The following is a 27,447-nucleotide window of genomic DNA, read 5'->3' on the forward strand; positions in this document are numbered from 1 at the left end:
GAAGGCGGCACTAAACCGCTGAGCCACCTGGGCTGCCCCAAGGTACTTCTTATATACCTGCTAAGTCTAGACATTGGCTGTGGAAAGGAGGAACCTGATTTTTATGGAATGTCCACCCTGTACTGGGTACTATACTAGGTGTTTCCTATGTCCTCAGGTAGCCTTTGTTGTATCCTGGTGATATAGATATTAACATCTTCATGTTATAGATTAGGAAGAACCTGACGAAGATCACCAGCTAGCAAAGACCGGAGCCTAAAATTCAAGTCACATGACCCTATGTTCTTTTTGCTTATAGTGATAATTTTTAGTTATGTACCATCCAAATTTTACCTCTTATTTTGTCTTCTCCCTCCAGTTGCCATTTTGATCCTGTGAAGGTATCATTTGACATTTTGGCAATAACATTAGGCATCTGACGTCATTTTCTTTGTTCTTGTCTAGCGATTTTCACAAGTATTTAATGCTTCATCAACTCAGATGAAGGCTTTGTGAAGGGTCTGAAAGAAGCCAGCTTAAGATGAGAAATGTTCACTTAATAGTGAGCTGTGCAAAAGAAGGCAGTGAGAGTTTGTGCTAGGAAATAATTTGGTAATACAACTTTAGGAAGACGAAGGCAGCATGGAAGGGGATTAGAAACAAGTAGCAGCTGCTGGAACTGGCTTTTGAAGCAAGAGACATCTTTTGGAAGAAGCAGAGTGTGTCAGACACAATCTGGCAGTTAAACACACACATCTAAATGCATCTGTATATGCACACGCATGCACACACCCACGCACTTGGCATTTTGTTGTAAAAATCAGTATCAGAGTTAACAAATGGCTAGCACCACACACTCATCTAATCAGAGGATAATGATTAGTACCTGGAATCCTACTTTGTAAACCTTGGTAATTCTTCTGGTAGGGTCTGAGTTGAATTGAAGTTCCGATCCTACTAGATAAGACGTGTCATGGCATTTGCTGAACTGTAGTACAGCTTTTTTATAGGAATTCCTAACAGCCTTATTGCTAATGTTGCTTTTATTAGAAAGATTTGCAAAGTGATTGTGATTTTCCCAGTTGGTGTTAGTGGGACCCAGGTATTATTGTTGTATTATAAGGGGTGTTTTGCTGTTAATTGTTGAGTTTGCTTGTTGAAGTAGATGAGAGAAATTATAATAGCTCCTTAAATTCACATCTTCTTCCCTAAGAATGACATCTACTGATTTTTTGGTTAGAAGTTACATGAATTTGATGTAAGCCAAAAATTGGCATCAAATAATGCTATTTCTCTTTCAGCTGTAATATGTTGGCCTGTTAGTTATTAGTCTCAGGCCTTTTTTCCTTCAAGAAGTGCATACTTCTGGTTTAATGTAAGTTACATATATTTTTAACATGTAGAGAGAAGGAAGTTTCAATTTTAGAAATAGTGATTCTGGGCACCCAGGGGCTCAGTAGTTAAGCATCTGACTCTTCTTGATTTTGACTCAGATCATTCTTAGGGTCATGAGGTCAAGCCCCATGTCAGGCTTCATGCTGGACATGGAGCCTGCTTAAGAGTTTGTCTTTCCCTCTCCCTCTGCCCCTCCTTCACTCTCTCTAATAAAAAGAAAAATTAAAAAAAAAAGTGGTGGTTCATCTTGATATTTTTAGATTAATTTCGCAACTTTATTGGAAAAATGCCTTGATTATTTTTTGCATGAAAGTTAATGGATGATGATCTTCTCAAGCCACTGGGAATTAACTATCTCCATTTTAGTAGTTGACCTTGCATATATGAGAGATATTTGTGCAACTCTGAATTTTAAGCATGATGTTTGTTAGGAAAAATCACATATCTAGTCATACTCTTGAATGAAAAGTGTCCTGGATATAAAAGCTATGTGTGGGTCTGGTCTTGGTGCTAGGATGGTGGCAGGGGATCCTTTTAGCCTTAGACCTTCCTGGTGAGACTGCCTGAAACAGAGGTGTGGTTCCCTGGAAAGGAACAGAGTTGTTCTGTGCATAAGGGTGCCAGTTGCAATCTCTCTCGGGAAGTTTCTGCTCCAGAAGCCTAAGTCTACTTCCTGGTTAGAGGGAGGAGAATCCTTATAAGGGCATTGTATGGGGTTATCCAGTAGCCTGAAAACAGTCTGGCTTAGAGTGAACTCCTTATTTGAATCCCTTGTGTAACCCATTTGCTTTTCTTCAAAATCAAGTGGTAATTCAAAACTAGCAGGAAATAAAATGTCCAATTTCAAATGTGCAGTGAATGTGTAGGCAAGCAGATTGTTTCTTCTAGCTCTCTTTTCTGGTGTTATTCATTTGCACTTTTCCCCAACAAACTTTCCCCTAACACTTGTTATAGTAAATGATATTATTTATATGACAAGTGAGAGGCACCACTCAATGCTTGTATCAGACATGTACATTTTCATTACCTCAAGTAATGAAGTTTTTGACTATGATGTGTGTGGGATAGTGTTATTTTTATTGAACTATATCCCATCACCAATCTTCTATTTATGTGACATCTTAAAAACTTCTACTAAGGAAAAGGTAAGCATTTCCATCCTATTTTCACAGAGCTACCAAGTTATGATTGTGGTTTTGTAGTTTAAAATGTAATGGATTAAAAAAAAATCCCATTGCTCCTTGGAGTGTCCTTAGCAGACAGGTAGGTGTATAACAAAGCAACAGAGCAAAAACAGGCTCTGCAAATTCAGCCAGAAAGATTTTGAAAAATTTAAAGAGCATTTTAATCACTAATTGCATAGACAGGGAGCCTCAAGAGAATCATTCTGCGGAAGTTAGTCAGGATTGGGAGTGAGGAGAGATGAGTTCAAAATCTGCTTTCAGTCTCTCCTGACTTTGGCCAAGGGGGTTAATATCCCAGGATCTTAAGCTTTAATTTACAAAACTAGGGGTTTGGTCTAGGTGTCCTGAAGACTCCCTCTCAGCCAACATTATTTTCATCTAAAACAAAGAGCAGTGGGATTAGGAGTTAGGATTAGGAAATGGAGCTTCCAAATTTCTGTGCTGGGTTTTATCTCTCCTTGAAAATGAAGAGTGAAGTAGGGGTGCCTGGGTAGCTCAGTTAAGCATCTGCCTTCAGCTCAGGTCATGATCTGAGGGTCCTGGATGGAGCCCCAGGTCAGACTCCTTGCTCAGCAGAAAGTCTGCTTCTCCCTGTCTCTCTCCCCCTCCCCCTAGTTCATGCTCACTCTCTCGTTCTTTTTCTCCTTCTCAGATAAGTAAAGTCTTTAAGAAGAATGAAAAATTATGTTAAATTATCTTCTCATCTTCTCAGAACTTCTGGATAGAAAATTCTTTATTTTCTGGCATACTTCTATAGTCTATCTGCACAATTTTTCCCAAAAAAGATGGTAGGAATAATCAAGTTTCATTTCTAAGCTCCAGATTTGTGGTTTATGTAATCTCAACCCCTCCTAAAGTCAATAAATGACAAATAAGAAAGTATCAGTGCTATTTATACATCAGGATTTTTTTTTTACAAGTCACAGACCATCTTTATTCAAATAGTTTAAGTGAAAAGTAAAAATACATCATCTCACGCAATTAGAAGTACAGAGGAAATGTCAGGCTCCAGATGCTGTGTGGTACTCCCTGTTCCCCCATCTCTGAGCAGCTCCTTCCTTAGTGTTGGCTTCATCCTAAAATGGTAAGCCTTCAGTCAGTTCCAAGATGGCAGCCTGTCGCTACATGCTTCTTTGTTCGTGTCCAGCGAGGAAGAGAGGCACCTCCAGTATGGATCCCTTATTTTTCTTCTATTTATTATCGCACTTTAACAACTACATATTTTACACCTCCTCCCTCTGCCTCCACTTTTCTCTTTCTTTTTTTTTCTTTTTGTTTCGATTGTTTCTCCTCAAAAGAATATAAACATGATGAGAGCAAGAGTTTTGCTTATTTTTTTGTCTTTTGTTCACTGTTCTCTCCAGCACAGTGTCTGTCATGTAGTAGTCACTCAGTAAACATTTATTGAATGAATGAATGTTTTATAAGCAAGTGTTGCATTACATATTTTTCTGAGCTTTAAAGTGACATTTATATTTTTGAAGGTATTGAAATGATAAAAATTACATAAATCTGGCTAAACATTTTTGGACATTTTTGTTTTTATGCCACTTGTTTTAAAGGTTTTGTTTTACTCTTCATCTTTAACATCATTAAGTGGAAACGCTATTCTCTAGGATAAATTTCCATCAGAAAATTGAGTAAGTTCCTTATTTGAATCCCTTTTGTAATCTGTTTTTTTCTTCAAAATGAAGTGCCAGTTTCTTTAAAACTAGCAGGAAATAAAATGTCCAATTTCAAATGTACACAATGTGTAAGCAAGGGAAGATTGTTTTTGCTAGCTTCCTTTTCTGGTGTCATTCATTTAAATAATACCTTCTCAACAGACCTCCTAAGACTTGTTATAGTAAATGATATTATTTATATGACAAGTAACAGGCATTACTCAATGCTAACCTTTTATTAGACATGTACATTTTCGTTTCAGTTGTTATAATACTTATATGAGTTTTTCAGAAAAAAATAAACTGAGAATTGTTTTTCCCCCTTGGTGACATTATTATGTCACTGAGCCAGGAAGGCTATAGTAATCTTGTTTCTATCTATTAACAGCTGTTCTGTCAAGTTGTCACTAGAACAGTATATTCATAGTTAGTCATATATGAAAGGACTCCATCCTTTTGGACAGCAGTCTATTCCATTCCTGTTTGATGAACCTTCTAGAAATTTAGGTCCTGTTCAACTCTTCCCTCTTTTTTGTCTATAATAATAATTAAACTCCAGAAGAACTTGAATGATGGGGACCCAACCTTTGTCTCAGACTTTGTCCCCATTCCTTTCCTTCAGACATTTTGGTTTTTTTTAGCCACAATAAACTACATAATATTTCTTCATTCATGACTCTTGTTCTTTTCTAAACTCAACTGTTTTGAGCTTGGAAATATTCTATCTCCTTATCGTACATCCATAGTTTTCTCTAGAGCTGTTTGTATGGCCCTTCTGTTACAAGATTCCACACTTTTCTCCAGTTAGGATTTATTTCTTTTTCTTCTTCATTGCCTTAGTATTTCAATAATTTAGCTGTTTGTCTCCATAGCACTTAATATAGGTCTGTGATAGTAGAGTTACTTGGGTGTCCCTTTTGACACTGACTTGAGTATAAAAGTTTGCTTGAGGATTTAGATAGGATTTTTCTTTAAGGTGCCACCGTTTAAGCCATTGCTGAGCATTCTCTTCATTAGCTCCAGGAATGTTTATGGAGGTCATCTCAGTTTGCTGAAAGCAGCACATCTGCACATTTCCATCAAACTGAGCAGTACCCCAGATGCTAAAATGGGACAAAGAAATATATTTATTTGTTGAAGTAGCAGAGGGTAAAAAAATACAAATACATCAGTTGCCCAGTCTACCATGCCAGGGTAGAGTTCTCTCTAGGCAGAACAGAGGATAGGAATGGCCAGCTGTGGGTGTGATCAGTCATTACCTGGTTATGGGTCAATTGCTTTCCTTGATTTTATGAGGTGATTCACTGGAAAAAAATGAGCATCATCTAAATAACCAAAGTGGCACCTCATAGTCTCATTCTCTATAGACTACTGCCCTATCATTTCCCCTTACCCTTGTTAGAGAGCAGTTCACTTGCTGGTTGGTATGGTTGCTGTTATGTATGAAAGGGGTGGGGGGCAAGCAGAACTTTCTCATTTCCTTCTTTCCTTCCAAGACTACAGCAGAAAATTTGGGGGAGAAGAGGGTGTGGCAAGGAAACTTATTTATTTTTGGTTCCATGGCTTTTTCTTACTTGGGAAAGCCGTGCAGGTGATTGTACTTCACAGAACATTTCTCTAGACAGTTTATACCAAGCAATATGAAGTTGTTCTTGGATGCTTATCTACTCCATAGCTAACCTAAGCATAGTATGATTTGGGCTTATATTGCTGGAGGAGTAGAATTTTAAAAGTCTTCCAGCACATGTAGTACCTTTCCACGTCTTCCAAGGTTAGACAATCACAAACAGATTGTAGATGTTTAATAAATGTTAGTTGAATGAATGACTAATCATTTGGTTAAATAGATACCTGTAGAGAACAAAATAGTTTTGAATTTTTTTCATTATTTTTTTATGAGCTACATTTACAATGTTAAATAATAGATGATCTAGGTAAAAAACATTAAACTTAATAGTGGATATAAGAGAAAAAGTAAACTATCCCTCCACCCACACTTTATCTCCCAAGCCCAGTGTCGTTCAGCACAGGGCTGTCTGTTTATAGCTTCTAGGGTATTACCCATCACCTCCTACTTCTCTTTTAAACACTAACTGCTTTCAATTTGATGTCTGCCCTCTCCCCAATATATCCTAGACATGTTTTGTTGTTAATACTTATAGAAGTATTGCATTCTTTTTAATAGCTACACAGTTTTTTTGTTGTATGAATGCACCAGATTTTACGTAATGAATAGAGAGTTTAGAATATTTCAAAAATTTCACTGTTTATTGAGAACATGAAGAGATATTCTTATTAATGTATCTTTGCTTATTTCTACATCTGCATCTATAAATTTCCAGGAGAAATGCTGGTTTAAGGCCTATGGTCAGTATTTTAATTTTTTTTAAAGGTTTATTTATTTATGAGAGAGAGAGAGAGAGAGAGAGAGAGAGAACAAGCAGGAAGGCCAGAGGGATAGGGAGAGAGAATCTCAAGCAGAATTTGCACTGAGTGTAGAGCTGGACATGGGGCTTGATCCCATGACCCTTAGATCACCAACTGAGTGGAAACCAAGAAGCAGCACTCAACCAACAGTGCCACATAGCCGCCCTGGGAAGTATTTTAACTTTTAATTGATGCTGACCAATCTCCTCACCCACTTCAGTGACATCTGACCTCAAATAGTATATGAGTGTATTTGTTTCTGTACATTCTTGCCAGTGTTAAATATTATTTGGATTAATTTGCTTTGAGTTTCATGTTTGGGTTTCCTCCCAGATGATTGCTGTTCTCCCCATTCAGTCCTTTGTCTGTGTATTGGGGGATGGAGTCTATCAGGCCCCCATAAGCAATGTATGCAGTTCTCTCAGACTTTGAACTCTGCACCTTTCCAGGTAGAAGCCTGACATAGTGGTTTAGGAATCAGAGACTTGGCTTTTGACCCAGCTTGGCCACCAGCTTGCTATTGCTACCTTGAATAATTCCCATTTTTGTTTCTTGATTTCTCATCTTCCTAGGATGTAAATATCGGACGTTTAATGCCTCCCTGACATTTTCCCTAGATCCCTGAGATTGAATTGGAGAAAAAGAGGGCTAGAAAGGAGAAGTGTTGTACCAAATTGTATGACTTTTGACAGTCTCTCTGAGCTACAATGTTCTTACCTAGAAAAGTGCACCAGTTGAACTGAATGCCCTCCAAGGCCTGTTTAGATCTGTCAGTCAATGAATATGTATTCAACTTGACATGAGCAAAAAAAAAAAAGTCCTATGCTAAAAGTCCTAAAGGGCTCCTGTTCCACCTAGTGGGCCTCAATGGGGCTTTAGGATGAGCTATCTGTAACAGTTATAATTTCATTTCTGTATACTCTTTAGTAGGAGTTATGATATTGATGTGGTAACATTTTCCCTGTTCTTCTTCTCATCCCCTTTTTTTACTCTGTGGTTTGTGGAAACCCATTTTGAATTGGCTGCTTCCAGTTTACTCATAATTGACCCTTTAGCTCATGCAGTCAAGGTGATGGACTTTTACACATGATACATAGTGATTTGGAGATCACGAACTTAAAGGTCAGTTAGGTATCAGGCTATCAGAGCCTCTGCCACTCTGGGGGGACAAGGAAAGTGGGGAAGCATGGCAGTGACATCCTATATAAGGGGCAGGTTGTGTAGCTATGGACATATAACTTGTAGCCACACTGGGTTTTTCTTTTTCTTTTTTTTTTCTAAGGTTTTATTTATTTATTCATGAGAGACACAGAGAGAAGCAGAAGGAGAAGGCAGGCTCCCTGTGGGGAGCCTGATGCAGGACTTGATTCCAAGACCCTGGGATCATGACCTGAGCCAAAGGCAGATGCTCAACCACTGAGCCACCCATGCCACACATTGGGTTTTTCTAGAAAAGCCAAGGTGTTTTTCAAACACTTTTTTAAAATATTTTTATTGTTTTAATTTTTTTGTATATTTTTTTATTGGAGTTCAATTTGCCAACATATAGCATAATGCCCAGTGCTCATCCTGTCAAGTGCCCCCCTCAGTGCCCATCACAGAGTCACCCCAACCCCCTGCCTACCTCCCCTTCCACTACCCCTTGTTCGTATCCCAGAGCTAGAAGTCTCTCATGTTCTGTCACCCTCTCTGATATTTCCCACTCATTTTCTCTCCTTTCCCTTATAATCCCTTTCACTGTTTTTTATATTCCCCGAATGAGTGAAACCATATAATGTTTGTCCTTCTCTGATTGACTTACTTTACTCAGCATAATACCCTCCAGTTCCATCCAAGTCGAAGCAAATGGTGGGTATTCGTCGTTTCTAATGGTTGAGTAATATTTCATTGTATATATAGACCACATCTTCTTTATCCATTCGTCTTTTGATGGACACTGAGGCTCTTTCCATAGTTTGGCTGTTGTGCACATTGATGCTATAAACATTGGGGTGTAGGTGTCCTGCCATTTCACTGCAACTGTATCTTTGAGGTAAATCCCCAGCAGTGCAGGGTAGCTCTATTTTTAACTCTTTGAGGAACCTCCACACTGTTTTCCAGAGTGGCTGCACCAGTTCACATTCCCACCAACAGTGCAAGATGGTTCTCCTTTCTCCACATCTTCTCCAACATTTGTTGTTTCCTGTCTTGTTAATTTTCCCCATTCTCACTGGTGTGAGGTGGTATCTCATTGTGGTTTTGATTTGTATTTCCCCGATGGCAAGTGATGCGGAGCATTTTCTCATGTGCTTTTTGGCATGTCTGTGTCTTTCTCTATGAAATTTCTGTTCATGTCTTTTGCCCATTTCATGATTGGATTGTTTGTTTCTTTGCTGTTGAGTTTAATAAGTTCTTTATAGATCTTGGATACTAGCCCTTTATCTGATATGTCATTTGCAAATATCTTCTCCCATTCTGTAGGTTGTCTTTCAGTTTTGTTGACTGTTTCTTTTGCTGTGCAGAAGCTTCTTATCTTAAGTCCCAATAATTCATTTTTGCTTTTGTTTCCCTTGCCTTCATAGATGTATCTTGCAAGAAGTAGCTGTGGCCAAGTTCAAAAGGGGTGTTGCCTGTGTTCTCCTCTAGGATTTTGATGGATTCTTGTCTCCCATTTAGATCTTTCATCCATTTTGAGTTTATCTTTGTGTATGGTGTAAGAGAATGGTCTAGTTTCATTCTGCACATGGCTATCCAATGTTCCCAGCACCATTTATTGAAGAGACTGTCCTTTTTCCAGTGGATCGTCTTTCCTGCTTTGTCGAATATTAGTTGACCATAGAGTTGAGGGCCCATTTCTGGGTTCTCTATTCTGTTCCATTGATCTATGTGTCTGTTTTTGTGCCAGTACCACACTGTCTTGATGATCACAGCTTTGCGATACAACTTGAAATCCGGTATTGTGATGCCCTCAACTCTGGTTTTCTTTTTTTGTATTCCCCTGGCTATTCGGCATCTTTTCTGATTCCACACAAATCTTAAGATGATTTGTTCCAACTCTCTGAAGAAAGTCCATGGCATTTTGATAGGGATTGCATTAAACGTGTATATTGCCCTGGGTAGCATTGACATTTTCACAATATTAATTCTTCTAATCCATGAGCATGGAATATTTTTCCATCTGTTTTTCAAATACTTAATAAATTTCTAAAACATTTCATAAGCCAAACAAACCAAGTCTGGGTTGGATTTCACTCTGCGGTAAACCCATGTATGGTTTAGAACCTTTTCTCCTTGATGTTGCCTTACTGTATATGAGCTTATCTCCTTCTGGGTAGAATGTTAGGATGTAATATTAGTTTCTAACATGGGCTTTTTGAAATAGAATTTCAAACAAATCTTTTACCATCTCTCTGTAATCTGAAATGTGAGTGGAAATAAAATGATGACTTTTTCTTTATAGTGGTAGTATACAGCATTTCACCTACTTAGGAAAGGGAAACTCCCAATGACATCCCGTAGGACGCTTCTTTGCTTCTTTTCAAAATTTAATGAAATCTGTAGCCTCTGTGTTTGTCAATTATTACAGGATAAGAATGTATTTATTTTGATCAACATACCCAGGCTGAACTAAACACATTATAAGAAGGTAACCAGCAGACAGCAGAGTGCAATACCTGGAGCTGTGCCACTTGTGGCAATTTAAGGAAGATCATTTGAGGATTTTATTTTTCATATTTATGCATGCATTATTTAATCTGCACTTAAAGGGCATCTTCTCTAAACTCAGCCTTGAATTGCATGCTATGAGCACAGCTGGAGTAAGAGCAAATAATGAGTGATGGGGGATACAGACAGCTGGAAAGAGGGAATCAGGTAATTATAACATCCGGATGGAACACCTCACAGTGTGGGCGGACTCATTGAAAATGCCCCTAACTTGAGCCCTGGCAGTCAGCAGAGATTTCCAAAGGAAATTATAGTCAAGTTGAGAGCTGAAGCCTCTGGGATGTGGGGGACAGAAGGGCAGAGGGAGGAACAGCCCAGCCATCTAAGAGCACGTGGTGAACCCGAGCTCTGCAGGCATGCCGTATGGCTGTCGTTTTTAGAGTGTGCTGGAGAGTTGGGAGAGGTCCAGCGAGATCCCTGTTGTGCAGGTCCTGTGAGTCCTGTTAAGTGGCCCCTGAAAAGTTTTGAGAAGAGCCTTGATCAGATGAACAATTTTTAAAAGCCAATTTGTATTGCAGTTTCCCCATTAGCTCTCTCCTTCTTGCTGTCTTTTTAGACCTCTTTAGTCTAGGTGGTGCTGCAAGTGAACAGCTGCGTAGGTGCCTCCCATGGCCTCTGGTCTTGTTAGCTTTGGGTTTTTTGCTTCCAGCACCTGGGTAGATCTGGTGATAAAGAAGATCCATGACCACTACAAAGCCCTAGGAACGAAGACAAGAAAACCAAGACACAGAGAAAAAGATGATGCTTATTTTGATCACAGAAATAGAATGGCACTGCAGCAGGAGGCAGGAGGCCAGGATATGAGACCTAGGGCCAAAACTGTATATTTTGGTTTCCTCAGTTTTCAAATGAACAGTTGTATTATACATGGTGCAAGGTGACACTCAACTTTACGCTTCTCCAAAGACTGGTTTTTCGTGTGCATGAAGGGACAGTCACCCTGTGGGTGAGTCAAATCGTAGAAGTATTTAATGCACTAAGATTTTACATATGTGGGTATGTATTTGTGTGTGTAATGTTCATTAAGCAAGAGGAAGTTTTATTAGAAAGGGAAATGTGGGTCAGTAGAAGTTAGAATATATTTGAGAAACCGATGGTGATGCTAATGACAGTACATGCTTACTATAGTTTTCAGGAGCTGCCTTCTTATATGGAAAGGCAGGTTGTATGAGCAGAAGCTATTGTCGGTACCCGCACAAGCGTACCTTGGCGAGAGACTGAGAAAGGCCCCTCCACCGTCACAGCATTCGATACTCCAGTGTCTAACAGTTTCCTGCCTGGGTGAATGTAGGATCGGATTGCTCTGGTGGAGATGGAGGTGAAAAACTTGAGACCCTGATGTACAAACCTAATTTTCTTCCCCTTTGTTATTTTCTCCAATGGCAATTTCTTTTCTTTTCTTCTTCTTCTTTTTTTTTTTTACTCTCATGACAGTCTGAAGTCTCCTTGCTAATATATTTTTTTATTTTTTAAAAGATTTTATTTATTCATGAGAGGCAGAGAGAGAGAGAGAGAGAGAGAGAGAGAGAGAAAGAGGCAGAGACACAGGCAGAGAGAAGTAGGCTCCACGCAGGAGCCCGATGTGGGACTCGCCCGGGTCTCCAGGATCACACCCCGGGCTGACGGCGGCACTAAACCGCTAAGCCACCAGGGCTGCCCTACCTTGCTAATTTAGAAACATAAAATATATAACATAAGCTTAGTTATCTTTAACTTTATTCATGTAGTAATCATAGTAAAGAAATGTTTTATCTTAGCCAAGTGTATGATACCTTGCATGAAATCTGCCACTTCTAAGATGTTGCCAGTTTCAGACAAGTAGATAGTGACTTTGAGGAAGATAATATGAGACTCTGTTAAGATTTTTAAAGACTGTTCTTATCATTTTTGTACTGAAGTGGCTTTGCTAGTGTAGGGATTTAAGAAGTCCTCACTTTCAGAAAAGGTTGTAAGGAGCCTCTCCTCCGTAACACTTTGCCGATGTGACTTGGCATAAACAGTTTTATTTTTATCATCTTATACCTTTGAATACTGAACACGTGAGATATAACTCTATCCTTTATAGGTGTATTTCTTTTCCTATCTTGCTTTTGTGTATACAGAAAAAATCTCCTTCAAATGCTGCCATAGCCAGAAGAAGAAAAATGAGAGCACCCAGAGACTGGGACTTGCCCAAGGTCCTGCCTCCATACAATTGGAAGGCAATCTGTGACTGAACCCTTAATTACTGTTATTACATTAAAAATCTTGTACAACCCTTGACCATTTATGTGGTGCTTGAGCAGGCTGGAAGCTGTGTCCTGAGTGGTTGAGCATCACTGAGCACTGCAAGCAAGGAAGCACTGGTGGGAGGGATGCATATAAGGGTGCAGAGTACTAGTGACCTTCCATCAGTGACAGAGCTCAGTCAGCAGGATTGAGATGAACTGGGTCCCCACCAGGACAACCACTGATTAGAAGCAGCATGAAGGATTTCAGGGCCTCGTCCAGACCTGGGGACAGTGTACTGAGTTTTGTCATGGGAAGATAGGAGGTCATTGCCTGCCTGAAGGTTAACTGATGCTGTAGGACTGTGCACTTTCCACTGAATTAAGCTATAATTTAAATTTTTTTTTAATTTAAAATTTTTATAGCTTTGACTATGCTATTTAAGTCAAACAAAGTAGTGGTATGTTTGAAATTTCAATTCAGGGGATATTCAAGGGTAAGAATTAATTCCAGCTAAAATTCGTACTCATTTTTATTGTCTTTCCCTTTTTTCTCCTTTGGTGCTCGTGGCCTGCTTATAGTATTTCCAGACCTGCTGATTGTTTATCAAAGCATGGGTTCTGATGCAGTGCTTACTTACTGCAAGCATTTTACATAAAATCTTATTCCTTGGGATCCCTGGGTGGCACAGCGGTTTGGCGCCTGCCTTTGGCGGGGCGCGATCCTGGAGACCCGGGATCGAATCCCACGTCGGGCTCCCTGCATGGAGCCTGCTTCTCCCTCTGCCTGTGTCTCTGCCTCTCTGTCTCTCTCTGTGTAACTATCATGAATAAATAAATAAAATCTTTAAAAAAAAAAAAGATTAAAAAAAAATCTTATTCCTTCACAGATTTCAAAAATTGTGGGGTTGAAAAGTTCATGTAATGATGACCTTATCAACATTTGATTTATATTACGAGCTGACATTTGTTGCCTTTTTAACTGAACCAAAAAAAATGCACACATATCAAAATAGCATCAAATTTTCAGAATAAAGAATTCTCTCTTCCTTCTAGCCTTGGACTTTCTATCCTTCAGTGGCAATTCTTCTCAAGCAGGTGTATGTGTGTGTGTGTGTGTGTGAGAGAGAGAGAAAGAGAGAAGGAAGGGATAATAGATACTAGGTAAACAAACTTATTGACTGTCTTGCTGTTTCTTTTGAATTGCTTGTAGAACAATGAGTAGATTGCAGTGCAACTAAGTGCATAAACACATGCATATACGCACCCCCTCCCATAAACATGCTACCCATTTCTCCATGTCAAAACCACAACACAGTTATTTTTAAGCTTTAGGATGCACAAGGATTGAATAGGAAGCTTGGCCAAAATATAGAATGCAAGCTTCACAAGGACAGGAGTTTTGTCTGTGTTTCTCCTGTGCCTGGTGTTTGGCACAGGGTGGATGTTAAATATTTCTTCAATGATTCTAAGGTCTCATCCCCATCAATTTGGTTTTGGTAAGTTTAGGATAGAGCCTAATGAATTTGCATTGGTGGCAGTGGATGTGGATCACTGAAGGAGCCCACTTTGAGAAACACCTCATGGTGGGCCTGTGGTTGTGGCTGTGTTGATAGGAACAGTCTAATCCCTGATGGAGCATAGTAGGAGTTTCCTGTGTCTGGAAATAAGTGACAAAATTACTTTGCTTTGTGGAGGATAGACTGTGTTCTATCACTTGAGTGATACCTTGTAAAGTGGAGTGTCCCATGTGCAGGCCTCTAGGTACTGGGACTTGAAGCCATGGCAAAGAAAATATTTTTCTGACTTTATATGACTTTATACTTCTGTTTATTTTTGTGAAATACAATAAAAGCCATTCACATTTTCATGTAAAGATTGAGGTTGAATTATATCTCGTTGAACAGTGATAGCTATTATGATACAAATGTTTATTCTTCTTAACCAGAAGACATAAGGGGCTTGGTGCCAAACCACACATCTTTTTTTATTGCATATTTTGTAGTATTCTTACTGACTGTAAGTGTAACCCACATGTCATAAAGTCTAAAGTAGTTCAAATACAGCAAACCACCTAACAGCTTTTTTAAAAAAGATTTTATTTATTTATTCATGAGAGATACACAGAGAGAGACAGAGACATAGGCAGAGGGAGAAGCAGACTCCCTGAAGGGAACCCTATGTGGGACTTGATCCCAGGCCCCCAGGATCATGACCTGAGCCAAAGGCAGACACTTAACCACTGAAACACCCAGGTGCCCCCGCCTAACAGCTTTTAAACTTAATTACTATAGTCAGAGAACAGCTCTTCTGTTATCAAATCTTCCAGAAAGCCTCAACTCCTATGTCATCTCTTTTTTGCCTAAAGACAATAGTACATGAAGCATAACTGCCACTCTTCCCAACCCTGTCACTTAGCAAGATTTGTTTCTGCAGAAGTTACTAGCAAGATGTTTACATTAGAGACAACCACATGTCCACTTTCACATACTACCTACATTCATGCGTGGATCTTTTTAGTAGCAGAGAGGAACAGGACGAGCTACAGCATGGAAAAGCAGCTGGTGGGTCATTTACAGGTTCATCGGGGAGTAATTGGAGACAATAAAACTAGGAATCTTTTTCAGTTAGTACATTAATCTTAATGCAGGGAAGTAACTATTTAGACAAGAAACAGTTTCAACATTTTGGAGTGATATGCAAGCAAATTAGAGGCTGGAACAAGGCTTGCAGTGTTCCAGGAAAGGAAAAGAGATCTTACAATGCTAGCATTTTGCACCATTAACCTAGTGAGGAGGGATTAGTAATGAGGCAGGATTAGTAGTGAAGGATCACATTGCAGTTATAATGATTCATTATTGTAGATGTGTTGTAGTTGCATGTTAATTGTGTAGTTAAACATCTGCATGCCTTTTTAGTGCTACTTCAGTTTTTTTTAGCCAACCCACTTGTAATAAATAACTTTTCAAGACCTCTTTTTTAGTATCAAAGAAACGTATCTGTATCACCAACAATTCAAAATGATGTAGAAAGGTACATGTAGAAAACTAAGTTGTTTCTATATTCCTCCCCTCAGCTGTGACCATAGTTTGATAGGCAGATTCCTTGTGTGTGTGTGTGTGTGTGTGTGTGTGTGTTACTATGCAGACCAGGGTCTTGGCCCTTTGGTGGCAGATTGATTGGTTTGAATGTTAGCAGTGGTAAAAGTAACAATGCATTTGTGATAAAGTTAAAATTACTTTGAACCAAATAACTCTATTAGTTTGAGCCACATGAAATTGCTATGTTAGTAGGTCAAAAATGTCAAATATTGGCAGTTTTATGTGATTCAGCTATACTATTAGAGCAATTTGTTCTTTGAAGTGATTTAGTAAGCATTTTCTGTTGTCTTGTGAGGCTTCAATGTGGAAGTAGCCTAGCCTGCCCCCCCGCCGCCCCACCACCATTTGCTGGTAGTTGAGTGGTGGATAGACAGGTAGTGATGGCAGGAGAGGAATTGTTGAGTCTGTGATTTTTAGTACCACATTTCAGGTTTGTGACCTTGGGGATATTAGGAGCAGGGCAAAGCAGGAGGAATATGCAGTGGGATTGAATTTCTTTCTATCCCCAAATAGAAGAACTTAGCTCTGGAGCAAGTAAGAACAGTAAACTTTTTTTTCTGAGGGGTAGAAAATAATTTATTTAATATTTCTAAAGTATTCCTAACATGTATTATCTTTTCCACCTTTGGATGACAACCTGGCGGTCAAGAAGCATGTCTCCAAATCCCGTATGTGATTTTAGCCTAATTAAGTTTATAAGATACCACATTTTGACCTTGTGTTTGGGTTATCCATGACCTCTTTTACCTGTAACACAGAGTTGACCATTTGTATGTGTGTGCGTACAGAGCATAAAATGCAGAGTACGGAGTCAAAGATACAGTTCCATTTTTTTTTACCTGATTCTTTTACTTTTTCATGTGTTAGTTTATGGGTGTGCGCATGTGTATGTTTTTCTTAATCATATTATATATCATTAAGGGAAGGATCTGGAATAAGTAGAACCACAGCATTTCTCTATGTAGCTGAATGAGGCAGCATACCTTGCAGAACTGTGTACAAGTTAACCGAGGAGCTGTGTATCTGTTCATTTCTCTGTCTAGACCATTTAGTCTTCACAGATAAAGTTAAACAAGCAGTCTTGTTTTTGCTCTGCCTGTGTTTTTTTTTTTTGTTGTTGTTCTTTTGTGTGTGTTTGTAGGGGGAAGGTTATTTTTGTTGTTTGCTCTTTACCCCTGAGATTTTCCCATTCCAAATACTTCAGCTACAAAAATATTCAGAATGCACTGGCAAGTAACTTCTCATTGAAGGTAAGTAGTTTTCTTATTTCTAGGATACAGTGAATTTCAGCAGCCTTAGAGCTATCTAGCTGTGGGCTTAAAGAAAAGGTTCATGTCTAGTGTAAGTTGTAGCTTGAGATATGGTCAGCTCCTTGGGTTGAATGGGTAGTAATGCTTGTCTTCTAGAAATGTCAGGTAGCAGCCCCTCCAATCTACCCCTCTAGGAAAGAACACATTTGTAAAAAAGAGAGAGTAAAATGTGAATGCACTTCTTCTTTCCAGAGGCTGAAAGGGGAATGAGCAAGGGTAGGTTGTGTTTGTTTGTGGTTTGTCCTTTCCTATTAGGATATCATATAATAACCTAGAAAACTGATATACTAAAGAAGGGTTTTATCCTTCCTTTATTAACATCGCTTGTAACTGATAAAATGAACATACTTCTGGGGGCACCTAGCTGGCTCAGTCGGTTGAGCTTCTGACTTTGGCTCAAGTCATGATTTCAGGGTCATGAGATCCAGCCCCATGTTGGGCTCCACACTCAGCCCAGGAGTCTGCTTGAGGATTCTTCTTCTCCCTCTCCCTCTGCTCCTCCCCCTGCTTGTGCGTGCTTTTTCTCTCTCAAGTAAATAAAGTATTTTTTTTTATATGAACATACTCTGAACTCTTCTATTAACTCACAATTTATTTGATCATGATGATATTGGAGTTTAGGTGAAATTTATTCCTTCCAAGTCAGAGTGGAAATTGAAGGTTGTTTATTCTCAAAACGGGTGGTGGAAGTTTCATTATGGCCTATAAGCAGATATCTGAACCCTGCTGCCATATTTTTTTTTTTAAATTTTTATTTATTTATGATAGTCACAGAGAGAGAGAGAGGCACAGAGACACAGGCAGAGGGAGAAGAAGGCTCCATGCACCGGGAGCCATACGTGGGATTTGATCCTGGGTCTCCAGGATCGCGCCCTGGGCCAAAGGCAGGCGCCAAACCGCTGCGCCACCCAGGGATCCCCCCTGCTGCCATATTAAGGAAGTCTCCCTGTGTCCTTCTGTCCTACTGGGACTTTGTCAGAGACTCAATTGTCTTTATGAACAGCAATGGTTTTCTGTTTTTGTATTGTGACATCATAGTCTCCAAACTGTTGTTAGAATTTTACCCTCAGCCCTAAAATTACAAGTCTTTTGCATCACATACAGTTGACCTTTTTCAAACCTCAGGAGTTGAAATGAATTTAAAATGTTGCTATATGTTTATTTAAGACATGTGGAGAAACCAAGTGAGAAACCAAGCATTCTGGAATTGCTAACACTAATGTTGCGGGATTTGTTTGTCAGTAAACGATGAGAAAATAACATGTGGTATATCTGTGATATTATTAGGATTACGTGGAGTATTATTTTGACAGTGTTTGTCTTGAAAAGGGAGACATGTTGGCTTTAGAGCTTAGGGTGCTAATCACTGGTCTGACTTGGCAGCCCAGGAGACTTACTTGCTGTGGTAAGAGCAGGAATTATGGTTTCTGGCAGCTTACTGGAAGCAGTGGCTGCTGCATTGGCAGCCTCCAAACTAGTGAGGTCTGTCACCTTCCCTGATGTTGATGGATATCATGGACTGTTTTCTGATCTTCCATGCCATTTGTCAGCCATCAGCTATGAAAGTAGTGGTTCTGTCCTTTTTAAAATGCAAATTCATTATGTTAATCTCAAAAGAAAGAGTGTTTGCTTTCAAATACAGGTGTATTCAGGTGTATTGGGGGGATCCCTGGGTGGCTCAGCGGTTTAGCGCCTGCCTTTGGCCCAGGGCGTGATCCTGGAGTCCTGGGATCGAGTCCCACGTCGGGCTCCCTGGCATGGAGCCTGCTTCTCCCTCCTCCTGTGTCTCTGCCTCTTTCGCTATCTCAATGTCTATCATAAATAAATAAATAAATCTTAAAAAAAAATACAGGGGTATTGGTACGTATTTAACTGATAGTGTACTTTAGAAGTGTGTAGAAATGTATTTAGAAATCTAAAATCTGTAATAATTGAGACTTAACTAGAAAGAAATGTGGAGACTTTTATTCTTCATGTAGAAATGGTTAAAAAATATAAAAAACTGACATGACTTTTTTCTATAATATTTGTCACTGTCAGGAAAAAAAACATTTTTTTCCAAGATGAATGCTAACAGAAATTCGATTTTCCTGAAATTGTAGGGGAAGATGCCATGGGAAATGATGAGTGTGAAGACATTACTTTGAGAAATGAGCAACAATTTAGGTGTAAGTGGCGAGAGAAGAAAGGCAATAATGGTGCAGAGGTTGGGCAGGCAGTTAAAAAAAATCCTAAGGCAAAGGATCCTCAAGGGCATGGGATTCTTAATTTGGTGGAAGCTTCAGTACCTTTTTGGGGTTGTTGCTGATAAGGATGGATCCTTGCTAAATTTGACAGGCTAAGGGGATAACTTGAAAAATGAAATTGGACAAGATTACAAATCCTATTGAATAATACATTTCTGAAACTTGCCTCGCAAAGCCAGGTTCCTTTCATGCAACATGGGATCCTTTAGGTCCTTGATTCATTTCACCTATCCATGTCCTGTACCTGGTAGGTGTGAACTACCATACCTGGCCATCATTTTCAAATACTCTGTTGTGGTTTGAAATATTGATCTCTGAGGATAAATATGCCTTAGAAGACTAGCACAGGGCCAAATGTCCTTTTTATAATGAGCAAATGTGAAGTTGGTCCCCAGATTAATATCTGAAAGCTAGCTATTTAATAAACTTTTAATTGTTTAAGGCTGATGGGCCAGTTGAATAATTAAAAGAAGGAAGATTATAAATTATTGGAATTAATCATACGAACCTCTATCATAAGTCTATATAATGGTTGTTCCTTCACAGTTCGTGTGCTATGATTTTATTATTGTAATTATTTTCCCATGAGTGCTAATTTACAAAGCTCAGATAAAATAAATTTGTAGATTTTTTTTTTTTTTTTTTTTTTTTTGCTAGAAGGTTTTTAGTGTATAAAGCTAACTTGCCCATGGAAGATACGTGAGATGAAAGAGAGGGCCTCACCATGGTAGTCTGGACTTCTCTGGCCTTGGACTATACACTACTGACACTGATTCAGTTTTAGAGGGAACACACTTCTTGTTGTCTTCCAATGTTGGAATCAGCCACATGAATTCTCTTTCTGAATGAACTTCTTTGGACTAAATGTGTTTATTAAAGTTTTTCTTGGGATTAAGGATATAGCATATGTACTAAAACAGTCTTGCCTGGAGAAGTCTACAGAAATTCATAGCAATAACAATAGCTCTAATAAAACAACTGCTCACATTCATTGAGCTCATACTAAAACTTAACAGTCTATATGCTTTTTCTCTGCCTTTCTGGGAAAAGCCAGTGCAGCCCCTCTTACATGGTGATGACATATCTAAAATATCATTTTATTTGAGTAAAATATAAAATGATCTAGATTTTTATTTTTATTTTTATTTATTTTTTAAGATTTGTTTTTTTTTTTTAAAAGTGTGTTAAAACATGGGTGCAGGGCAGCCCCGGTGGCTCAGTGGTTTAGCGCTGCCTTCAGCCTGGGGTGGGATCCTGGAGACGAGGGATCGAGTCCCATATTGGGCTCCCTGCATGGAGCCTGCTTCTCTCTCTGCCTGTGTCTCTGCCTCTCTCTCTCTGCCTCTCATGAATAAATAAATAAAAAATCTTTAGGAAAAAAAAAAAACATGGGTGCATCTCTTTTTTTTTTTTTTTTGATAGGCTTTATTTTTTAATGCAGTTTTAGGTACACAGCAAAATTGAGTGGCAGGTTTTCACCTACCTACCACTACCTCCTACCACCTACCTCCTCCCCACCCCCACTCCTAAGTCTCCCCTACTATCAACATCTTTTAGCAGAGTGGTACATTCCTTACAATTGATGAACCTATACTGACACATCATTGTCACTCAAAGTCCAAGGTTTACATTAGGATTCATGCTTGGTGTTATAAATCTTTTTTAAAGATGTGGTTTTCCGGTACTACTGGGTATCAAGAATTTGTCCAGGGCCACCAGTGCCAGTAACTAGGTTCTTGATAGATACTTGATGAATAAATTGATTATAAGTTCTTGACAGAACACATGCAAAACATCTTTTTTTTTTCTTCAGATTGTATACCAAAAACCAAAATTGAAAATTAATTTAAATAGTGATAGAGGTAGCTCCCATTCTTTGAGTATTCTACTTGAATGGTCATTGGTGTAGGGGGAAACAGTTCTGTTTATTTCTGATCTTACTGAGGGATGAGGAAGAGTTTACCTTAAATTAATACCTGTGCTTGGGCAGCCCCGGTGGCACAGTGGTTTGGTGCTGCCTGCAGCCTGGGTGTGATCCTGGAGACCCAGGATCGAGTCCCATGTCGGGCTCCCTGCATGGAGCCTGCTTCTCCCTCTGCCTGTGTCTCTGCCTCTCTCTCTCTCTCTCTCTCTGTGTCTATGAATAAATAAATAAAATCTTTAAAAAAATACCTGTGCTTATGATATATCAAATTTTCATATACTTATTTAGTAAGGATCATTTGATAAGATTGTACTTCCATGGTACATTAGTTTTTATGTATATTTTCCTGTCTACTATGGTTCTTTTATTTTTGCAAAGATGGAAAAATGTAAGACTAAATCCACTTGTTATTTAATCAATTAGTAACATCTTGTATATATCTCATGTCTTTTTACTCTGCAATTCCATTTTTCACAATTCACTATAGGAAGATAATTCTAAAAGAAGTATTTGTATGTTTTAAACCCAGTAATGTCCTTTGTGGCATTATTTACAAAAATTGAAATCTAAAGTTATTTATTTGCAGTGAGCATTGTCACAGTGAGTCTGATGGGGGGGATGGAGTTGTCTCATTCCCTTTTTTAATTAAAAAAAAAAAAAAAAAAAAAGCAAGCGTGTTGGGGAAGGAATGGAATTTAAGGGGCAGAATCAACTGTTCTTGCCCAGATCTTGAAATTGACCATGTGGTCTTGTCCACGTTTTTGAAAGGGTAGATATCAGAATGTGTGTTATCTATTAACATACTTAGATCAGGGGCTAGTGCTGGTCTCATAGTAAAAGGAAGATAAAGGAGGAAGAACTGCAGATGATAGCAGGTCCTTTCTCATTCAAGGGATATTCAAAGAATGTGTGTGTGTGTGTGTGTGTGTGTGTGTGTGTGTGTGTGTGTGTGTATCTCCACCAGGGAACCTAAATGAACGACAATCAGTAAATTTATTGAGTTACTACTATGTATCAGGCCTTGATCTAAGACAAGAGTTTTGGAGGACAATGAATGGTGGCTGCCTAATCTTGAATCTTTCCACTCACAATTCTCCAAAAGTCATAAATCTAACAAAGAGAGCAAATAAAAACACACAGGATCCACATCTTTGAAAGCATTAGGAGATGCCATAAGCCTGTGGTTCCAGAGTGGTGCAAGGGAAGCTTCAGACAAGTTTAAGAGACTGAAAAAGAATAGAAGGGTATGGAGAACTTAGAGGAGCAAGGAGCAGAATCACTCCAGAAAGAGAAAACTGACTGTGAACATGTAGTTCACAGCACTGACTACAGAAAATATTGAAAGTGAATGGGATTGGAAAGTACTGCCTGTGGGAGAGATTCAGGTATATGGGGAAAGAAGGGTACCCTTTGAAGATGGCAGTGAAAGTAAAAAGGAAAAAGAATAGGATGAAATTAAAGATCCTGTAAAATGAAAAAGAAACAAAACACACTAAACCCTCTCCCTTTGTCCCACCAGCACCATCTATAATAACTACATAGAGGAGAGAAGAACTTATGTAAGAGGACTCTCAAACTAAGAACACAGTCCCTTGAATGAATAGGAATAGAACAAACACATCTATATAAAATTGCTGTAAAAACTCAGAAAACGCAAAACAAGGGCATTTCATCTGATAAAAATGCTTTTCAAAAAGCAACCATAAAATTAAGAAAATTGTACACACTACAGTAATCTAAAGTGAATTTTCTCATTCAGGCTTTTGAATATATGAAACCTAAAAATCCCACCTTGAATTGGGAATACAAAAGCTAATAAGAAAAATGCACAAAGCCCAAAATGAAATGAAATGAGTTAGCTCCTGGGAGATATAGAAGAAAGGACAAATCAAATCAGAAATGAAGACTAAGTTACAAGATGCCCGAGGGAAAATAGATGGAAATGCCAGGTGACCCAACATATTCATATTTACATTAGATTTAAATGGTCTAAATATCAGTAAAAAGTCCGAGATTGACAGAATGAATTTAAAAAGCCCACGACCCAACGATATGCTGTTTATAAGAAATTTGTATGTTCAAATGTAACAATGTAGTAGGTCAAAAGATGTAAAAAGATACACCATCAAAAGCAAGCTGGAATGGTTATATTAAAATCTTCAGTGCAAAGAAGATTACCAAAGACAAAGAGAAATGTTATATACTGATAAAGGAGCTAGTTCACAAAGAAAACATAGGAATCCTAAATGTATATGCAGTAAACCCCAGGGCTTCAAAACACACAAAACAAAAACTGGTAGAACTCAAATGAGAAGTTGACAAATCCCCATTTATATTTGGGGATGTCAACAACCCTTTCTCAGTCAGAACCATTATACAGAAAATCAGGAAGTACATAGAAGAGCTCAATGACGTCATCAATCTACAGAATCTAATTGACATTTATAGAACTCCTCAACCTCAACTTCAGCAGAATATATATTCCATACGTATAACATGTATACCAAGATAAACCACATCCTGGATAATAAAACAAACCTTAACAAATTTAAAACGATTAAAATCATAATGGAATCTCCCTACAGCTTAATAACAAATAACAGGTGAAATAATTGGGGGAGCTTCATCTAAATTAAAACCCTGTTCCACTGCCCTTGATTTTGAATAGTTATTGGCTTGGAAAATGGGAAAATAGGTATCTCATCTGACAAAATGATAATGAAACATATGAGTTTATAGTTACCCATTGTCTCTTTGTTTTACAGCTTCTCTGTTAAAAGGACTAAAACACGCTAATATTGTGCTGCTTCATGACATTATCCACACCAAGGAGACACTGACACTTGTGTTTGAATATGTGGTGAGTAAAATAAGAATTCAGATTTTAGGGCATCCTGGGTGGCTCAGCGGTTTAGCGCCGCCTTCAGCCCAGGACGTGATCCTGGAGACGGGGGATCGAGTCCCACGTCGGGCTCCCTGCATGAAGCCTGCTTCTCCCTCTGCCTGTGTCTCTGCCCCTCTCTCTCTTCTCTCTGTGTACTCTCATGAGTAAATAAATAAAATCTTTAAAAAAAAGAATTCTGATTTTATAAATATAAATAAAATTCTTGTAGTATTATGACAGAGTTTCTTATTTAGGTTACCATACCAAAGTATTTTATCTAGTAGGTTTGTGTAATTTTGAAAAATCCAGAAAAATGTTAAGCTGAATTTTCATCAGATGTATTATCTATTTATAACCTGTTTGTTATATGTTTGAATATGCTGCAGTTTTCAGGTTTATCAAATAGAATTAAACAGCCAGTGATCGCTCTATCAAAGGAAGTTCACAGACAATGATTTTTTTTTTCCCTTTGAACTTGTAACTTGGTTTCTCAGAAGCGTTCTTACTAAGATTTTTTTCTTTTCTTTTCTTTTCTTTTCTTTTCTTTTCTTTTCTTTTCTTTTCTTTTCTTTCTTTTCTTTTCTTTTCTTTTCTTTTCTTTTCTTTTCTTTTCTTTTCTTTTCTTTCTTTTTTTTTCTTTTCTTTCTTTTCTTTCTTTTTTTGAGTGGAGGAAAGCCTGATACTTACAATTTAGACTTCATAGTTTTTCCCCTCAGTTGGTATTTCAGCTATTAATTAAAACTTCCAATTTGCATAGCACACAATGTAATGATCTTATTGTGTTGAGAGTATTACTGCTAGAAGACTTGGACTTGAACTCATAATTAATCTTTCTCCGTTTCTCCTAGAAAAACATATGGTATTTATGTAGCACCACTTCAGCATTTAACTGTGGAATCATGAAATGTAACCATGATAATTAACATCCCAATTTTCACAGATGGATCTGAGAACATGTAATTTATAAGATACAAATGACATTGGTGGAGAGTTTTATTGAGAAGAGTAGCTGTTGGTATTGTGAATGTATTAGGATCCCATTTTGTAATTACTACACTACTTTTTTAAAAATTTGAAAAAGTTTTCATGTGTTTTTAAAAATATATAATAGAATGCATATTTGCAACATTTTTATCTTGGTAATGTCTTGCCTGTGTCTGTTTTTCATTTGAAAATTGTTGTCTTATGAAGAAGCCATTTATCTTCTCTATTTACATATAAATGATAGATACATTTGAATAATATGGTAATGTGGCTACAAGGACAGCTAGAACTGAGCAGTTGAATATATTACATGCTACCAAGAATGGATGCAGATTCACACATCAATGCAAATATAATTTCTTTTGTTTAATCGGTGATTTTGGAGTCAATAATGTATTCAGTTGATTTAGAATTGGGATTTTTGTGTCATATTTTCCAGTAGATCTAGATGTGATACTGCAATTAAATCTCAATTTTTCTGAGTATACTTGACTAACTTTTATGTTTTGTGGAAGAAGGATTTCTAAAACGTACTTATTTCCTCCCTCAAAATTAGATAGTTAACTAAAAGGAAGAAGAAGAGCTTGGTGTCTAAATCAGTAACATTAATAGAGAAACTAAGAGAAATCATATGAAAATATGTCCTCCAAGTCTTAAAAGGAAATAATATATTTGTGAGGCTAAAATCATTTGATGATTTTATATTCTGTGGAAGTTGCCACATGAAGGAAATTCATTGTCCCAAAATATTTGCTAACTGATTAAGATTGACTTTTAAACATGTCCTGGAGTATTTGCTAACTGATTAATAAGACTCTGAAACAATCACTTTTCTTTGTATGAGTGAGATTTTCCCTGGTCCCAATTCCCTTGGAGCCATCCCAGGTCAATCAACCACATAATAGTGTGGACATCTGCAGTACTTTTCAGGCAACATTTCCTTCCCAATTTCTCTGGGGAGTTAAGACATAGCTTAATCTGTTCTCTCAGAGAATGAGGCAAGCTTGGGTCGTTCATGGTGTAGAATTGCCCTGCCTTGCCTCTTCTTGAGTCTCCATTCCACCTTTATTTCCTCACTTCCCCATTTGTTCTTGCCTTCCTCTTTTCCATTTTTCTTTGTCTTTTTCTATTCTTTTCATCTCCTGTCCTTTTGCGGTCTCTGGTGGAATACTTTTTGTTGCTACAACTAAATTTTGCCTGGGTTTTGTTTACATAAAATGTTTGAATGGATGTCTGAAATCAGAGTTGTGGTGGGAGTGGGGAAGAGCTCCAGGCTGTAGAAATATCTTGCAAGAGTTTTTCCTTAGAGTTGGGGAGGTGTGGACTCCTTGGTAGCGTTAGTGTGACTATGTGGTAATTGCCCAGTATAAAAATAACTCCCAGAATATTTCCTAAAGTTTTTATTTTGTTTTATACTGCTTTTCATTGCTTGTTGGTTATAAATCTACTGATACCTTGAGGAAGATTAAGACTCATAAGTATTTTAATGGATTAGCCAGATTGCTTTCCTCAAGGTATCTAGCACAAATAAATTCTGTTCTCTTCTTGTATGTTTCTTAGTGATGGAAAGGCAATAATAATTTCAAAACATGAAACGCCTTGGGAGTTAGAGCAGATCTAGGTGGGGGGATATAGGGTAGGAAACAGGAGGCCACTGTGGGCTTGAACTGATGAGTGATGAATCAGAAGAGGAGGTGAAAGATTATGTAAGACTAGTATGACCACAATGCTAAAAATCTTCAAGTAAAATTTACTGGGTTTTATGCTGAGCACTGTGCTGGAGGCTTTATAGTTACCATCATTTCAGATGTTTTCAGCAGCCTCATGGAACTATGATATCACCACTTTACAGGGAAACGAAAACTAAGGATTAGGGAGATTAGATGCTTTTCCAGGATCTTGTAGCAAGTACAATGAACTCAAGACCCATCTTACTCTGATTCCCAATTATAATGTTGTATCACCTGCTTATTTTTACAACTTTAGTTAGATTGGGCTTCTGGTCAGAAAAGGAAAAGGAAATTTTCTTCTTTCTTTCTACCACCCTCCCTTATTCTGCTCTTAAGATCCTGAGTGTAATTAAATCCTGAATACGGTTGAACTGCTTTGTTGTTTAAGTAAGTTTTGTGGACTGGTCAAAAGCCTTATAATTTAAGAATTTATTTTATTGAAATGTTTTAAGTTTCCATAAAGCAAATGTGTAAGTTACAGTAGTGCCCCCTTTATATCACTGGGATCTACTTATACACCCCCCCACACACACACACATAATCTTGTTATTTAGCAAGCCCTAAATCAATATCAAACATTTTATTTTATTTAAAATTTTATTTATTTATTTGAGAGAGCAAGCAAGTGAGAGAGAGAGAGAACATGAGCAAGGGGAAGGGGCAGAGGGAGAGGGAGAAGCAGACTCCCTACTGGGCAGGGAGCCTGA

The 27,447-nt window shown here is 38.2% G+C and overlaps 1 protein-coding gene across 8 annotated transcripts in view; it reads left to right on the forward strand.

Annotated features, from left to right (window-relative positions):
- The window catches only part of CDK14 (cyclin dependent kinase 14), a 722,297-nt gene that overhangs the window by 381,154 nt on the left and 313,696 nt on the right, over positions 1-27,447 (forward strand). For all 8 annotated transcript variants that reach the window (XM_035698550.2, XM_035698549.2, XM_049093543.1 and 5 more), the window contains one exon: positions 23,908-24,002. In XM_035698550.2, the coding sequence (XP_035554443.1) occupies positions 23,908-24,002 (95 nt within the window). The remainder of the gene's footprint in view (positions 1-23,907; positions 24,003-27,447) is intronic.

Source organism: Canis lupus, chromosome 14, assembly GCF_003254725.2.
Source record: "Canis lupus dingo isolate Sandy chromosome 14, ASM325472v2, whole genome shotgun sequence".
Classification (NCBI taxonomy): domain Eukaryota; kingdom Metazoa; phylum Chordata; class Mammalia; order Carnivora; family Canidae; genus Canis; species Canis lupus.